Source organism: Alosa alosa, chromosome 1 (assembly GCF_017589495.1).
Source record: "Alosa alosa isolate M-15738 ecotype Scorff River chromosome 1, AALO_Geno_1.1, whole genome shotgun sequence".
Taxonomy (NCBI): Eukaryota; Metazoa; Chordata; class Actinopteri; order Clupeiformes; family Clupeidae; genus Alosa; species Alosa alosa.
The window spans coordinates 18,574,288-18,591,645 of NC_063189.1; the positions used below are offsets into that span (position 1 = coordinate 18,574,288).

General features: G+C 43.1%; 2 protein-coding genes across 5 annotated transcripts in view; one reads left to right on the top strand and one right to left on the bottom strand.

The window, feature by feature from the left end:
- mtus1b (microtubule associated tumor suppressor 1b) overlaps positions 1–12,668 on the top strand; it is a 60,591-nt gene extending 47,923 nt beyond the window's left edge. For all 4 annotated transcript variants that reach the window (XM_048244520.1, XM_048244512.1, XM_048244496.1 and 1 more), the window contains exons 8-15: positions 2,394–2,460; positions 6,510–6,724; positions 8,598–8,703; positions 8,846–8,919; positions 9,163–9,258; positions 9,990–10,106; positions 11,019–11,116; positions 11,561–12,668. In XM_048244520.1, coding sequence (XP_048100477.1) covers positions 2,394–2,460; positions 6,510–6,724; positions 8,598–8,703; positions 8,846–8,919; positions 9,163–9,258; positions 9,990–10,106; positions 11,019–11,116; positions 11,561–11,768 — 981 coding nt within the window. In that variant the 3' untranslated portion in view covers positions 11,769–12,668. The remainder of the gene's footprint in view (positions 1–2,393; positions 2,461–6,509; positions 6,725–8,597; positions 8,704–8,845; positions 8,920–9,162; positions 9,259–9,989; positions 10,107–11,018; positions 11,117–11,560) is intronic.
- A 1,183-nt stretch (positions 12,669–13,851) lies between these two features.
- LOC125303967 (fibrinogen-like protein 1) lies at positions 13,852–17,095 on the bottom strand. The gene is made up of 7 exons (XM_048257978.1): positions 16,942–17,095; positions 16,344–16,551; positions 15,710–15,869; positions 15,111–15,208; positions 14,945–15,033; positions 14,291–14,481; positions 13,852–14,107 (listed from the first exon to the last, which is right to left on the bottom strand). Exons 1-7 carry the CDS (start codon positions 17,032–17,034, stop codon positions 13,933–13,935), a joined length of 1,014 nt encoding a protein of 337 aa, XP_048113935.1. The 5' UTR covers positions 17,035–17,095; the 3' UTR covers positions 13,852–13,932.
- Positions 17,096–17,358: the final 263 nt, after the last annotated feature.

A 17,358-nucleotide genomic window follows, 5' to 3' on the forward strand; every position in this document is an offset into this window, starting at 1 on the left:
TCTCTCTCTCGCTCTCTCTCTCTCTCTCTTTTTCTCTCTCTTTCTCTCTCTCGCTCTCTCTCTCTCTTTCTCTCTCACTCTCCTCTCTCTTTCTCTTTCTCTTTCTCTTTCTTGCATATACCAACTTCTTAATCTGAAAATACTTAGATATTCCTGTGTGGTATCTTATCTGCTGGGGCTCTTGTGGTGTGGTTTGAAATGAACCCAAACTTAAAATGGAACTTCTACAATCTTGCCAAGATAACCTGCCTCAATCCAGTAGCTCCTAATGTGTCCAGTGCCGTCATTTTGTTATTGTAGTTCACCAGTGCCTGCAGGGTGAGGGTGTTTGTGAAATCAGCCTTTACCAGCTTCCAGTAGGTCCTGTCTCAGGCTAATCTGGCGTGCTTCCAGTCCAGCTGCTTCCCTTCATCTGCAACCAATCTGGGTCCTGGTCCGGTCAGCACATTCCCATTCACTCACAGTGATCTCAGACAACCTGGAAAGACACTGGTGGGCATTACTACCTGAGGGAACGGCCCGCTGCAAGACTAGGCTGTCTCTAGGTCCATTGTGTACGCTGTGCTGTTCTCATTGATCAAACCAAATTCTGATTGACCTTCAAACTATGCCTTTTGTATAGACCCTTTCCCTCTTTTTCTTTGGAGAATGTTTTCATTAGATTAGAGTCCGTGTTTAGCCTCCTCTCCCCTCCCACAGTTTGACTCTTCCTCTTTCTTGTCATCTTCTCCCTGCCCTTCTATTAGGGTGAATACGGCCTCAATATAGGACTCTGTGCTGTGTTTGACACTCTAGTGAGCAGACAGACCAGTTCCCTGATGAAGAGAGTGCAGAGTATGGGCAGAGAGAGAGAGAGTGAGTGATTGAGTGTGAAAGGGGGAGAGGGAGGGGAAGTGGCAGAGTGGGCAGGGTGCTGACGGAGGTGGAGCGCTGCATAGAGTTCCTGACAGTTGGAGCGGTCGGTGTAACGTCGTGGGCCAGGGGGCAACTCTGTAGGAGCCAGCGGGAGAATCAACATGGGCTCCTCCGGCAGCAAAGCCTGCCTGAAGAACCCTCCCTGCATCAGGAAGAAGAAGGCTAAGGTGGTTCGTTTTAAACTTTAGTTTCCCTTTGATTTGGCTTGGGTTGAAGATTGGGTTTGAAGTGTGTGTGTGTGTGTGTGTGTGTGTGTGTGTGTGAGTGTGAAGGCGGTGGTAATAGAGGGCTTGATTAGTTGTTTTTTCTCTCTTCACTGACACCTGTTGAAAACAAAAGCGGTGTGAGTGTTTCTCCCATTTGTTCCTCCTGTTTGTTGATCTTACCAATTTGCTTGGGAAATAGAGCATGTTGTGGGAGCTAACTGGCACATGGCTTTGGAGCCAAACAACAATAGACTGGGGAAATGAAAGAAGCCCCGAATGTGTGCCGATATTGTTGTTTTGGTCAGCCAGCTGTGGTGGTTTATGTTAATGGTTATGTTGTGGTTTATGGAGGTTTAGTTTGTCTCAAGGGCCCTTTTAGGCTCTTTGAGGGGGTGTCCTTGACTTTGTTTGTGAAAGAAAGAGTGGGTGAGAACAGAGGAACGTCTCTGTCTGTGTTTGATCAGTTCAGGAGTGTAACTATCTGTGATCTCATCGTCTGAGGTCATGGAGCTGCCTCCAATATGGCAACAGCAGTATGATAGGAGTCAATAGTCATTGATTATCGGATACATTTAATTACTAAATTATTACTTGGGGATACAAAAACATACACTACTCACAAAAAGTCAGGAATATTCGGCTTTCGGGTGAAATTTCAGGATGAACCTAAAATCCTTTACAGGTGAACTTAATGTGACCTTCTCTAAACTTTTGAATGCACATGTCCAACAGTTCAATGTTTCAGTACTTTTCTGTACTGAAACATTAAATTTCACCTGGAAACCAGATATCCCTAACTTGTTTTGAGTTGTGTATGTTAAACACGGTCGCTAAGGTAAGATTGGGTCCAGTTTGCATTTAATGTTTTGTATTTCACAGTCATAATACACTGATATCAGTGTGTCTGTATCGATTTACAGTACTATATATATATATATACAGACAATCTCATATCTTCCTGGAAAACACCACTGCTCTAAGAGAAACAGTGCAGGCTGATGGCTGGCTGATTTGGATGGGTTCAGGTGGATTGTTAAAGACCAAAGTTAAGATGGGTTCTCTGCCAAGAATCTCCTGCCTGTGGTCCTCCCCCCTCACCACATAGTTTCTAGTAGCATTATCATTTTATATTCATCACAATGGCCCAATGTTGTGGTTGTCGCCTTCATTCAGATGTAAATTGATCCTTATGTCCTGTATTACCAGTTCTTTGTAATGACTTGGTTGAAAGAAGAGTTAACCTGTGTGTCTATGTCTTGTGTGTGTTTACAGCGCGAGGAAGCCCTGAAGCATAAGAGAGATCTCGCAGGGGAACTGAGTACTATCAGACAGGAACTTGGTAAGGACACAAACCCACACTGACACACACATTCTTATTCGTTCACTTAAACTCATGTGTGCACGTAGAACAGTCACAATAGCTGTAGCCTATTGCAGAGAAAAACCCAGAACATGAAAACACCTAGGAAGGGGGTTTGTGCTATGCTTCACTGAAATCCTGGTATTTATTGCGAGCCCATTTCCTGTATGGTTTCAAAGCACATTCTGATTTTCTCGGTGGGATGTGTTTGGGTGCGACACAGACACAGACACAGACACAGACACAGACACAGACACAGACACAGACACAGACACAGACACAGACACAGACACAGACACAGACACAGACACAGACACGTGTGAGTGTGTGTGAGAGAGAGAGAGAAAGAGAGGGTGTGAGTGAGTGTGAACTGAGGTCACATTTTCATCTCATTCCACTTTGTTGAGTGTGATGACCTCAAGTCAGGGCTGGTTCCCAGAATCACCCTGGAATTATGACTACACAAAACACTGTCTCTATCTGAGTGTGTATTTGAATATGACATGCATTTGTGTCTCAAGTATGTGTGTGTGTTAGGGTATTATGCATGCTTTTCTGTGTGTGTGTGTGTGTGTGTGTGTGTGTGTGTGTGTGCACGCGCACATGCATGCATGCATGTGTATGAGTGTGAGTGTTGATGCTTTTGTGTGATTGTGTGTGTTGTTGGCAGAGGTTTTGGTGTAACTGCTGTGGTGGAGGTCCATGGAGTGGCCACAAGCCCGCAGTAATGAGTCTCCTTGCAGACAGAGACTCTTTTGTTTAGCCTACAGTGGTGTCATCCCTCTGCTCACACATACTCATCACTCGCTTGCCAAAATACCACACACACACACACACACACACACACACACACACACACACACACACACACAAATTTGCATATTCCACTGTCCACACAAACACAAAATTATCTCCTCACCTCCCCTCAGTCAGTTCTCATCTCTCGCACACATCTGTCTGGTTTTCTAACCAGGGACTATAACTGCTTTCAGCACCCTAAAAAGTTTCAAGCTACAATTGGTCTGATGACTTAAATGACGTGTAGTTGAATAAGGTGTTCTAGAGGAAGGTTGAGTATGAGAGTTGATACAGAGTTGAATGTACACAGACGATACTGATGGCAATTTTGATAACATAGATGAATGAAGACCCAGTCAGGCAATAACAGGAACAGAGCTTTATTTTCAGTGATCAGAACATCAAAGGAGAGACAGCATGCCTTCACAAAAAGATCCACCAGCTTCTCTAAACTAACTAAACAAGCAAATAGTCCGGGTTTCCCTGCAGGTAGTCGAGAGATGGTGTTGGTCATCCCAGTTTATGTGGACCACACATAATCAGACCCTGATAGTGTCAACCTAGCAATCCAGAGCAGAATACTTTAATTTGAATACTTGCAGTAGCATTACACTGATGTTTCTCACGTCATTTCCTGCACTTCTCTCACAAAACGAGTCAGCTGTCAGCATTCAAAGTTTGCATGTTGTGTGTGTTTCACAGACAGTGCATGCCTCTTCTGTGCAGCCTGTCGGCATAAAGCCTGGAAGCCTATCAGCCTGTTTGTATTTATAGCTTACTTTTAGTGAATTTCCCCTGGGGATCAATAAAGTATCTATCTATCTATCTATCTATCTATCTATCTAAATCAAATTCAGTATGTCATTTTGTTATTGCAACATATCAATGAATATATCGGCCCAGAATATTGGCCAAATATCGGTTATAGATATTGCATATTGGTCGACCCCTAGTACTCTCAATATAGACGTGCTGGTGAATTAAAGGGTTGATTGCAGCTGAGCGGGATCTGTACTCATTAATAGGGTGGAGTCGCTTAGAGTTATTTTTCTGTTGCATCAGTGTTGCCCAGCCATGTTCCTCCACTCCAGTCATCCACTGGAGTCTTTCCCTGAACATTCCAGAACATGAGTTCATTCTTCCGATGATGTCACTCACCACCACTTCGGAGAAAGAAAGAGAGAAAGACAGAAAAACGTTATCAAAGTGAGAGTGAGCATGAGGGGCAGATATATTTTAACGACTAAAAACATGAACCAGGGCCCCCAAGAGGGAGATGATTGAGAGGGAGGTGTGTGGTGCGATGCTCTGCTGTTCTGTGAGGCAGGCTTTGGCAGGGCCCCAGCACTGTAATGTGTATGAAAGGGAAAACGTGGCGCAATGCACTTCACCCACGTGCCTCACAGCATAGCCAGAGCAGGCTCCTTTCCCAGTCCAGCCACCTGTGTGCTCTGCCCTGCGGCCCTCTGGCGTCGTGTCCAAACAACCATGTGCGCGTTTGTGTGTATGTATGTGCGTTTCCAAAATCTCAGTCAACAGCACAGTAAAGCATTTATAACCCTACCTACCAGGCGTATGCAGGGAGACGTCTAAACACACATTACAGACGAGCATGTCCCCACACAGATTTACAGACATGCCTTTATACTCTCTGATACAGACATATAGGCTACTGTACACACATGGAGACCGACACACACACACACACACACACACACACACACATTAATGTCCATAGATAAACATACACATAGACAAGCCAGCATGCCTGTTTCCACACACACTCCCTGACACTTTCACACCCACACCCAGCCACATGCCTGTACACACATGCGGCCTGCAGGAGGAATGTTAGAGCTGCTGTGCTCCGTGAGTGTGTGGCCTGGTCGTGGGGCTCCAGGCCTCTGACCCTCCTTACGCCTGTGGTATGCAGCGCTGGTGGAGGACACACTCTCACTCTCCTCCAGAGCCCCACTCCACTCCACTCCACCACCCAGCCTCTCTCATTTAGTACAGCCCCACATCTCACCATTTAGATTGTAAGCCTATGCGTTAAGGGGCTCAGATAGTAGGCCTATGCGTTAAGGGGCTCAGATAGTAGGCCTATGCGTTAAGGGGCTCAGATAGTAGGCCTATGCGTTAAGGGGCTCAGATAGTAGGCCTATGTGTTAAGGGGCTCAGATAGTAGGCCTATGCATTAAGGGGCTCAGATAGTAGGCCTATGCGTTAAGGGTTCAGTGTTTACTCTGTCCAATGCATAGTTTTTTTGTGTGTGTCAGATTTAATCCACCCTTGCATTAATCCCTGTACTTTGGCAAATGTTATGGCTTGTGTGTTTTTTTTTTTTTTTTTTTTTAAAGTCTCCCATCATGTTCACCACACATGTTGCAACTCTTAACCCGACTACTGACTCGCTTTACCACAGCTCTCTCAACATACTGTATGACCATTGTCTGCCCACTGTGTCCTAACTCAGTCCACAATCTGTCTGCCCCCCCCCCCCCACTAGTGCATGTGGGTTCACTGAGGTTAAGACCCAGAGGGGATGATGTCACACCTGTCCTGCCCCAGTAAAGCCCAGGCCTGTTCTGCCACAGCTGTCACCCCTATGTCATCATAGCCACGGCAACAGCCCCGTTACACACACTTCATCTAGCAGCACGGAGGCAACTGTTGGGGCTTGCCTATTGGAATGCAAATCTATTAAAGTTTGAGACATGTTCACTCCAGTCAGTGTAGACTCCACTCACTCACACTCCAGGTAGTGGAACAAGTCTGGGACTTATCACCTTTACAATAACTGCGTTGTTGTAGTGCATGGTGGTTCATCTCCGTTATTGCAGCAATATTCATTCATTTGTTACTGAGATGAATGTGAGCAGCTAGATTTATGTTGCTGTGCGATTAACAGGTTTATAAGGAAATATAACATAGAGGAAACATTGTGTTCTTGCTGGTAGCTGGAACACTAAGGTACTAATGGAGTAATGTTCAACTCTCTCCACTTAGGCTGTGGTCAGGAACATTCAGGCCACTTCAGCTTTTCTGCCATAATGTCCTGGACAGATTTACACAGACAGATGTTCTTAAAAACAAGTCTTATTTTTTTCTCTCTTTCTGTCCACCCTCTCTGATTCCCCTTCTTTCCTCCTGTCTCTCTCTCTTTCAATTTCTCCGTGTCTCCCCCCCCCCCCCAATCTCCTCCCATCCCCTCCCTTCACCCCCATCAGCCGGCTCGGTGTCGTGCTGCGAGTGCCTGGAGAAGGAGAAGGAGGAGGCGCAGCTGACGTTTGAGGAGACCCTGCAGAAGCTGCGGGAGGAGAACCAGGCAGAGCTCGTGCAGCTGGAGGAGCGGCTCAGGGCCTTCTACTCGGCAGAATGGGACAAGACCCACCAGGCGTACCAGGAGGAGGCCGACAAGTGTCGCGCACTCATGCAGCAACAGGTACAAATTGTGTGCCGTATGTATGTTATGTAAAGGCACTGGCTGCTCACCCCATGGGTAATCCGCCTGCTTGTACACTAGGAATATGTTTTGGATGGCTATAGTATCATTTAGTCTCTGTTCACTTTAAAGTCATTACCTTGATTACTGATGAGTTGAAGCTAGCTCAATTGTAAAGTTTTGTGTGAACTTGTAAGTCAATTTAAACCAAAGAGATTAGTGAATTGTTGGTGCCCAGAAAAGGGCTTCGGAGCTGGGTTCATGTCAGGGTGACTTATGACTCAATATTGTGCATTCTAATAAGTCTCACCATCCACGCACAGCATTGCACTCTGCTATATGCAATATATGTGACCCTGAGTGGTAAAGATGTATGCAGCTGTAACTGTGATGTGGAAGTTACAATTTCCAGTGATTTAATGGCCTCCTAACCTGTTGGATTTTAGACATGGAAAGGGCCTGTGCCACTGATTTATAGCTGCTGCCATGGCGTTTATTTTCCTTCACTTTCACTGTTGAAATTTAAATGGCGCGTTGGGGCTGGGGCTCTTATCCATCAACCTATTACCATTCTCCGTTGTATAATCAGCCCCGTCCATTCTCTGTGTGGCCTGTTGTAACGCTGGCGCTGCATCTTCGTTGTCAGGCCAAATCTGTCGCTAACTGATAACAAAAATGCCACAGGAACATTCTGTGAACTTTGTGCAGACATGCATGGACCTTAAAGGTGTAATTTGTGGGGGTCATTTTTTGGAGGTTTCCAATATTCTAATATAATATCACCTAGAAATAGCAACAAAATGTTAAGAATTGACAGTTTTAAAGCAATGTAAAAACACCTATGGTCTGTGTTGCCCAGATATCCACTAAAGACTTGCCAGAGATGGATCCTCTCTATTTTTTTACTTTTTCTATTACAATACAAAGACACAAAACATAACAAAACAAGGCACATCACCAGTAAGTACAAATAGGCACTTGCAGATATTCCAAATGTATAGATATGGTGGTATGTTTTGCTGTTGGTAACTGACCGCTTCTCATCATGATGAAAAGGACAGAATAACACCAAGCAGTGACGTATAGTGAATATTTACATGCACAGATGGACACACGTCCATATAGAATGCTCGGACTTTTAAAAATGTGATCAGTGATCTTATTGTAAATAAATAAATTATGTGTGTGTGTGTGTGTATGTATGTGTGTGTGTGTGTGTATGTATGTATGTGTGTGTATATATATATATATATATATATATATATATATATATATATATATATATATATATATATATATATATATATATATATATATAAAAACCGTAGACTATAAAGCCACAATGAAATCTTCCCCCTCCAAAAACTCAATAAATGAGCTCCAAATCTTCACAAAAAATCCCCTGTAACAACATGTGCAAGTTTCTCTAGGGCAAAGCATTGCAGCAGTCCTTCAACTCGGCTGCACTTGTTTGGTCTGTAAACAGATTTCCATGACCGTGCAATTTATGTTTAGCTTCAAGAAGACAAAATATAACCATCTTCTTCCTTCTATTGTTTTATGTCCAGCTTGCCAGGTAACATCCAAAAATTCAAAGTTTGGGACATAGTGGAAATAGTTCATTGATTAACATAGATACAATTGAAATAATCTTTTTCCAAGGATCCTCTCTATTGAAGTAGCACTTCTTACTTCAGTAGCGCTCAAGAAGGCCGTGGATGCGTTCAACACACCTCACATCCTACAAAAATCTCCACCTGGCCCCTTTAAAACGACTGCATTGATACAGAGACACGGATGTGAAGAACAGACGTAGTGTTGGTGTTTGCTGTTGAGTAGCTGGTGGCTCAGTCTTGCCCTCTTCCCCTGGCAGGTGGAGGATGTTCGATCCAAACAAGAGGCTCATCGGCAGGAACAGGAAGCCATCCATGCCCAACAGATGGAGACTCTCAAACAGCAGAATGAAGCAACCCTGCAGGGTGAGCCTGCATCCTCCGCCAGCACTCCTTCTCCACATCCCATATACAGTGTCTGTCTGTCGGTCTGTCTGTCTATAATAGTGCACACACCATAAAATATGTATTGAATAAATAATCAAGTTTTTTTTTTTTTCGTCCTCAGAGCTTCAGAAGACTCATGAGCAAAACATGAATGCCTTGGACAAGACTCTCAAAGACTCGGAAGCATCTCTCTCTGTAAGTTCATTTTACTTGGAGCTATCTAGTAGGGCTGTTTTCTGCAGTTTTCTGTGCTAAAAGACAAAACATGCCTTTACCTTTACAACTGCCAATCATAAGTCATTTTGGGGGGCAACAAGTCTGTTTTAGCAGGACTCTCACGTAGCCTTAGGGCATGTGTAGCATGCCAAATGAAATATGGCATGTTCGGTGGGTCTTCTCTCTATGCAAATTAACACTGACCTTTATAACTCTCGCCAGCGACAAATTGAGGAGCTAGCAATGGAAAATAACGAGCTCAAGACGAAACTCCAAGCTGAGGAGGAAAGGAGGAGGATACTGTCTGAGAAGAGTCAGGTAAGGGAAACGTTCTGGGTTTTACATGCACTCTCTGATATGTTCCCCAAGTAAAAGAGAAATCTGTGTGCAACAACCACTGATGCCCAGAATTCTAGTTACACATTGTATCCCTCAAAAATGTGGATGCAGCTTCTAACCTGGATTGAAAACTATTGTGCGGTAGACCTCATGTATTCATGAAGCATGCCATGCGCCAAGTCCCTTTGCAGCAGCACCTTCTACTGGGTTGAAATGGAACTGCACACTGCATAGTAATACTGAATGAGAAACCGAAGTCAATACCAGTACAGATCAAGTACTTTGTGTCCCTTGTCACTCATGTCCGCGGCCCTCTCTTCCCTCTCTCTCCTGTTCCCACCATCCTCTTCCCTCTCTCTCCTGTTCCCTCTCTCTTCCCTCTCTCTCCTGTTCCCTCTCTCTTCCTTCCATCCTGTTTCCCATCCTCTTCCCTCCTGTTCCCTCTCTCCTGTTCCCACCATCCTCTTCCCTCTCTCTCCTGTTCCCTCTCTCTTCCCGCTCTCTCCTGTTCCCACCATCCTCTTCCCTCTCTCTCCTGTTCCCTCTCTCTCCTGTTCCCATCCTCTCTTCCCTCTCTCTCCTGTTCCCATCCTCTCTTTCCTCTCTCTCCTGTTCCCACCATCCTCTTCCCTCTCTCTCCTGTTCTCTCTCTCTCTCCTGTTCCCACCATCCTCTTCCCTCTCTCTCCTGTTCCCATCCTCTCTGTGTAGAAGGATGCCCACACGCTGTACCTGGAGCAAGAACTAGAGAGTCTGAAGGTCGTCCTGGAGATGAAGACTCAGCAGCTTCATCAGCAGGACAAAAAGCTCATGCAGATGGATAAGATAGTGAGTCTTCAAGTCTGTTTTACCTGTGTGAGACACACACACACACACACACACACACAGAGAGAGAGAGAGAGAGAGAGAGTAAGTAAATTAAGCCTCATCTTTTCACAACTAAAATAAGAGGATATTCTAAGTCTTAAGTATTATTAGTGTGCATGAAGAGACGGGTGGCTCCAGCATTCAATCTTTAAAATGTTATAAATCATTCATAGCAGCTCACCATCTGCAGTGCAGCCATTTTTCAAAGCAGTCAGGGAGGCTCATGGAAATATTGTGAACTTGGTGCCCAAGTGCAGAAAAGGCGACTCTGTATGACTGAGCCGTGAGGAGTAGCATACACCAGGTCTTAGTGCAGACTGCTTGTCAATAAAATACTTCAATTTGCCACATTATTATATCAATCAGAAAAAAAAAAACATTTAATTTTTCAGCCAACACAATTTAAATAAACATTTCATTTATTATTATTAATTAATGGGATTTCTAGGATTTAGAATATCGTTTGTGGATGGTTAGCAGTTACTGCCAGCACTTGTGGTCAGGCACTGACAGGTAACTGTGTTGCCTTTCAGAAGAGGGTGTGGCGTTCCGACTTAACCACAGGAGTGCTTCCATTTCAAAAGAGTGTTTTTGTTTGAGTGTTTGTTTTGCTACTTAGTAGCGTGACAAGAGGTGTCTTGGCTTCGGGTCAGAAACCACAAACAGGTTTTAAATGATAATTTTCCACGGGAGCTCTCTGAAGGCCTAAGTACCTCATCCAGATTGCTCTGAACATGCAAGGCCCTGTAGCCAAGCTGTATCCGGCCTTATGATTGGAGTTGCTTAGTTTTTGTTTTGTTGTCTTTGATGTGTTCCACCTCTGAACGATTTGCATGTTGAAAGCTAAATTTGCTGTGCTGTGTTGATTGGCAGGTGGAGACAAACGCGAAGCTGGAGGAATGCCTTAACAAGGTGCAGCAGGAAAATGAGGACTACAGAGCCAGGATGGACAAACACCAAGCGCTGTCCAGGTAAGAAAACCATGAAGTCCATACACACAAACACACACTCTCTCTCTTTCTTTCTCTCTCTCTCTCTCTCTCTCTCTCTCTCTCTCTCTCTCCCTCCCATACTCGCAAAGACACATGCAACCTTATACACACAATGCTTTTCACTTTTAACATTTCCCCAACTAAATCTAAAGTCGTTTGAGACTATGTAGTTACAGAGGAATGTGTGTGTCCACTCCATGCATCTGAGCGGGGGGTGGGGTTAACGTGTCTTACACCCTTAAGTGTGGTTATGTAAAAGGGTTGTGTGTGCACGTGTGCTGCTATGTAACTTTACCCGAATGTGTTCATGTTTTTCTGACCGCCTCTCTCTCTCCCCTCTCTCCATTCTTTCCTTTCTCTCCCGATCCTTTCTCTACTCTCACTCCCGCACTCCTGTCTCTGTCTCTCTGTCGCCACCTGCAGGCAGCTCTCCACCGAGCAGGCCATGCTACAGCAGACCTTGCAGAAGGAGTCCAAGGTCAACAAGCGTCTGTCCATGGAGAACGAGGAACTCCTGTGGAAGCTGCACAACGGTGACCTGAGCAGTCCGCGCCGCCTCTCGCCCACCTCGCCCTTCCACTCACCCCGCAACTCAGCGTCCTTCCCCACAGCCCCCCTCTCCCCAAGATAACCCCCGGACACCAATACCCCAGCCCTGGACACCAATACCCCAACGCCTCCAAAGACTCAACAACCTCACCCGGACACCTTACACCCCTGTATTCCTTAAAACTCTTCCATCCAAAGCTATCCCCCAAAAAACCCCGAACGGACTTCCTTTTTATTATGTGAAGCCGTTCACATCTCTTCTCATTGTACATTTTCTTGTAGACTTTTAAGACTCTATAAAGAGTTGATCCCAAATAAAGGGTGGGAGAGAGCCAGAGACAATGTTGCACGGATGCACTTAAGGAGACAGGGACTGCCCACCCCCACGCTCTCCGGCCTTTTTCTCCGACTGAACGAAAGGAGAGGAGGAACGAGAAGAAGAAGAGAGGATATGGTGAACCTCAGGGCTTGTATATAGTGTCTTGCCTGTTTGAACTTTCAACTCAAGTTTTATTTTTGAATTAGATTTTTCATTTCAGCAGGTTTTGTGTACTGTGTCTAAGCAACGGGGATGATCCTGCTAATTAGTAATTTGTGCTTAGAACACTAAATTGGGATAATGCAAAAGTAATTCAAACCTGTAATCAGTTTTGTGTTTGGAAAATTCTTTTTTTTATTTTTCAAGATTACTAACTGTGTTATGCCCTACAGGAAATAGACTTTTAAATCCCTCAGACACACAAAATATGTGAGGGGTAAAATAAGTAATATAAGTAAAGTTGTACCCAATCCAACATCTCTACCTTGTAATCAGACTGTAGAATGTACTTCCCTGGATATTTTGATTTCTTTCCAGAATGTTCTTTATCCATAACACTGTGTTAAGGGAATAAATCCCTTTTCCCCACCCAGAGTGACCTGCTTTCCACATTTATTTTGATTTTGAACTCAATAAATACAGTGCTATGAAACCTGGAAAATACACATGAAGATGTCTCTTTTTTGATACCTTATTAGTTACAATGAGTGTCTGAGTTTTCATGTCTAAGGTGAGAAGAAATAATGTGTGTACAGTGGTGTGTGTGTGTGTGTGCAGGATCATGTAAATGTATGGAGTTGTGTGTGATATGACATAACCAACAGGTATCTTGTCAGCCTCTGGAAGCACTCACACACACTTTACTGCTTGATTGACTGGCTGATGATTCAGTCATTCTTACATGCATTACTCAATCATATCTTGGAAATCTATGAATGAATAAGAAAGGAGGAATATCTGCTCCCCCAGTTTCAAAAGGCTTGCATCGGCCCTGCACCTATGAAGAACTGCACCTCTCTGAAATCACCACCAGGCAGAATCCTCACCTTCTTTGTCCGTGGAGATACTCCACTCCATTCCTGAATACCGTAAATGGAAACGCTGAATATCTTCAATTCACAAATCCACAGAGGCTTGCATTTATCTATGCATGTTCTTCCTCTTTAGGAAATGGAGAATCTTTATACCAGGATGAGGATGTGCCTGGCCATCATTTCATTTGTGATGGCTGACTTAAATCCTCCACTCCTTTTCCTCCCTTCCCTTCCTGTCATGTTTCATGCCTTTTATATGATGTGCTCTTGCATATTACAGCAGGACTCTTTCAAGCCTCTTCACAACATTTTAACAGAACCTTGGAAGTCAACCATACTGCACAAGAAAAGGCTAAAATCCTATTTTCAGTAGAGTAAAGCTCTTTTGACAGATCATCAGTACCATGAGGCTATTTCTGCTTTTGGCTTGTAGTGTTCTGACATTTTGAACAGATTTAATGTTTTAGTTGCCAAACAGAGCTCGTTAGGCCGTGTAAATGCAGACTTGCTCTTCTTTGCCTGACCATTTAAATGTCATAAACAGACAGAGCATCCTGTCCCACAGCCATGAAATGCCCTTCCAAACATATGGCAAAAAGGGTTATGCTGCCATTTGAAGAGGTTCATTTTATTTTTCACTGCTGTATGTATGAAGGTGATGTATGTATGTATGTATCACTGATGTATGTATGAAGGCACATTTCATTTTACTGTAGTAATCACATTTTGCCATTTGATCAAGTTTGAGTCACTGAACTCAAAGAGTATTTTGAATAGCCTACAATCTGTTTGAAAAATACATTCAGTTAGTGTTGATGCATGCAGGGTTATTTTATTAATCATCTGACAAATATAGTGTGCTCAACTGCCAGAACACCTTTCACTGATTAACGTCAGTTTGGTTCATGCTCTGCTTTGGGCTCTTCAAATCCCTCTGGGCGGATCATCATGACCACAGATTTGATGGAGTACCAGTAGCCATGCCAGGTGTACCACACAACACCATCATCTGTCACTGCCTGGTAGGGGCCGTTGTAGTAATGACCATTTAAATTACCAGAGTGACATCTAGTGGACAAAATTGGAATTCAATTTGATTAGGTGATGCTCTTTGTGGGTGCATTATTAACATTATTAGTGTAGGCATTTTGTGTGTTCTCTGGGATTCCAGTGTACCCAGAACAAGATTTCTTTTACAATGCAGATGTCAAAAGTTGCACTTTTCACTAGAGGAGGTCTCTCTTGTGATACCTGCTGAACCACCATCCAGACTTGTCCTGGTGAATACACTGTGGATCCTCCTCATGGCTGTTGTGATCATATGTGCTGAAGTTCAGACCTTGGTGGTCATTACTCTGTGGTCTCTCAGGGTGGGGGTGCGCATCAACCAAAGCATCACCTGCATTTCCCTTGTAGTCACCCACCTGCAATTCATACTCATCCTGACAAAAGACACAACACTCTCACGTCGATTAAAAAGTACATTAATGGATCTATGTGTCTGTACAAATTATATTTTCAGTGTTGTTATTATTTGTATTTCTGGCTTTGGCTCAACACAAACAAACACATCATTCATTACTAAATATTGTCAACATCAGTGCAAGTCCCTGCTTGCTTTCGCAGTTCAGGCTATTTTGGTCTATGCTGCAAAAATACATTATAATGCCATTCCTTAATAGTTCTAGGTATCGCTGCAAGCTTGAAAAGTCAATTCTCCCACCACCCTAGCCAATCAGCTGTAAGATACAAGATGGCCTTGTCTGTTTAAATCACATCAAGCTCCTAAGCCCACAAAGACATAATATACTGAACTGGAATATACACAAATGAGGGACATCACACAGTACATGGGAAATGTTTGACATTCAACCAACCAATCAAAATCAAGCCACACACTCACACCTTTTCATCTCCAACTTTGACATTTTTGTATTCAGCAAAGCGTGGGATACCATCAAAGTCCTCCATTTTTATCTTGAGTTTATAATTGCCTGTGAATGACATCAAAAGATCAGATCAGAAAATGAATAATAAAACATTTGACCACCAGTGCCCTTTAATCTCCTACCCTGTGATGTGAGGTAGTGTAGGGGGTCATTCCCCAACCAAAACTCCCCATCATTGGAGAGAAGATTCCCAAAGCCATGCTTATACTCCACCCAGGTCCTGTAGGGGGAAAAGAGGAAGGGCATACTGTAGTACTTTTCACTATAGCTGCTACAGTATTCTGCTAAAATGCTTTTTCAAAACATTGTTTCAGTTACTGTATATTCTATATTCAAATATCTGTTATCTGTAACATTATTTGTGCAAGGCATGCGTGCTCTACTGTTATGCAACATTTTGTGTGTGTATATATCTACACCTTTTGTTAGAAATAGTGCATTTGAGAGATCATTTGTGTGACTACCATGCATTTCTAGATATAACATGATCTATTATAATAACAATGAATGACACATAAATGGCCAAAAATTATGAAATTGTTAAAAGGTCTGTTGTTTATTTATCTGTCTAATGTGTTTAGTCATAGTCTATTAAAAATGTACAATTATACAGAGGGGAAATGGCTGCATTGTCTCTCTTATCTGTAACAGTGTATCCCCTCTAGTCACAAGAGAAAGTTTGTTGTGTTTTCCCCAGATGTTCCCTGGTAAAGAGCCCCACCTGTCAAAGGACTCCTGTCCATCCTTCCTCCTCTGAAACACGGTCCAGCCTCCACCATCACTCATGTCACAGAACACCATGACAGAGGTCGGGGATTGCTTCGGTTTAATCATGTACACACCGCTGACCAAGTTCCCATCCTCAAACACCTGTGAGCAGTCTGGCAACAGACAACAGCAAACACTCCTAAAGCTTTTACATCAGCGATATTAGGTGATAGAAGCCTCAGAGAAAGGAACTCACAAACTACAAAAGCAGCACTCAATGAATCTAAACTCTGAAGCAAAATCTCCTATCACATTCATATAATTTTTAGGTGCTTTATCTGGTACCCTGGTCATAATTGACGAGAATGAGTGCGCAATGTTTATTCATTTCTTGGCAAACGTATTGTGTAGTTGTTTTGTGTAGAGTATGTAATTTATTAATCTGTTATTTATTGTATCAAATAAGGTTCAGCAAATTCAAACCAGCAGAACTAATTGACATCACGTCATGCCTGACTTCCATTCCATTCTTTTCACAACATTATACCACAAAAAAAGCTTCTTTTTTTTAAATAAAAAGTCAATTGAACAGTATGTGTTGCTACCAAAATATCATAATTTATATATTTTCCTTGAATGTGTCTGACCTGTGTACTCTGGCACACTGCCTGTCTGGGGCTGGACGATTCGCTTTTGGAGAACGTCAGGAATGCGCTGGTGACCTGTGCTGGTCTGACTCAGCTGGTCCTGGAGCTGCTGAATGTACTCTTTCATTTGGAGAAGCTGGGATTGGAGCCAGTGCACCTCATCCTGGCAGCTAGCTGGTACAGGCACCTGATGCTGCTGCACAGGAGCCTGGTGCGCACACACACACACACACACACACACACACACACACACACACACACACACACACAAATACCAACAAAACCAAATACATAAATAAATACCAAATAAATCATTTCCAGTATACATATGTTATGCATATACAGTATAAGACAGTGGATTTTGCACTTAATATAACAACAACACACAAAGTATTGCGTAGCCTTTGAACAAACTAAATTCTAAAGATAGGCCTACTGTAGAGAAATCTATTGACACACCTTTAACTATAATCTTTCACAAATTCAAACACCTTATATAATTGTATGTCTGAGAATCAGAAATTCTAAAGTCAAATTGTATTCATTAGGCATTGTATTTAAGCCACTTATTCACTGTGTAAATAAAATACATACTTACCGACAAGCTATTCTTAAAAATCAGCAAATTTGCAATGAATATAAAATGGAACATGGAAGTCCATAGAGTCCTCATTTTGTCTGGATGAACCATCAATGAGTCTATATTACAAGACTGTTCTTAACACCAGTGGATGAAATGATGCAGGACTCTAAGTCCTCCCAAGGAATGAGAGTTCCCATCCTCATATTCAGTTATGTCTACTCAGTCTTATCAGAAGGATAGAGTTTAAGGGCATTGTTATGTCTCATTTCCCTAACCTATTGGGAAGTAGGAATTTTGTCCTTGAAAGTTTAATTGAAAACCTCACATTACTCCAACCATGTGAATGCATGCTAAATACATACTTAAATCAGTTCCAAACTGCTAATTAAACCCAAATGAAACAAGATGTACCGCAGAGGGGTACAAAATATG

Coding starts and splice junctions, on each gene's coding strand:
- LOC125303967 (XM_048257978.1), bottom strand. CDS start 17,034: ATGGTTCATCCAGACAAAATGAGGACTCTATGGACTTCCATGTTCCAT. Junction 14,482..14,944: donor TCAAAGTTGGAGATGAAAAG/GTGTGAGTGTGT, acceptor GTCTTTTGTCAG/GATGAGTATGAATTGCAGGT. Junction 14,108..14,290: donor TCTGGATGGTGGTTCAGCAG/GTATCACAAGAG, acceptor TTTGTCCACTAG/ATGTCACTCTGGTAATTTAA.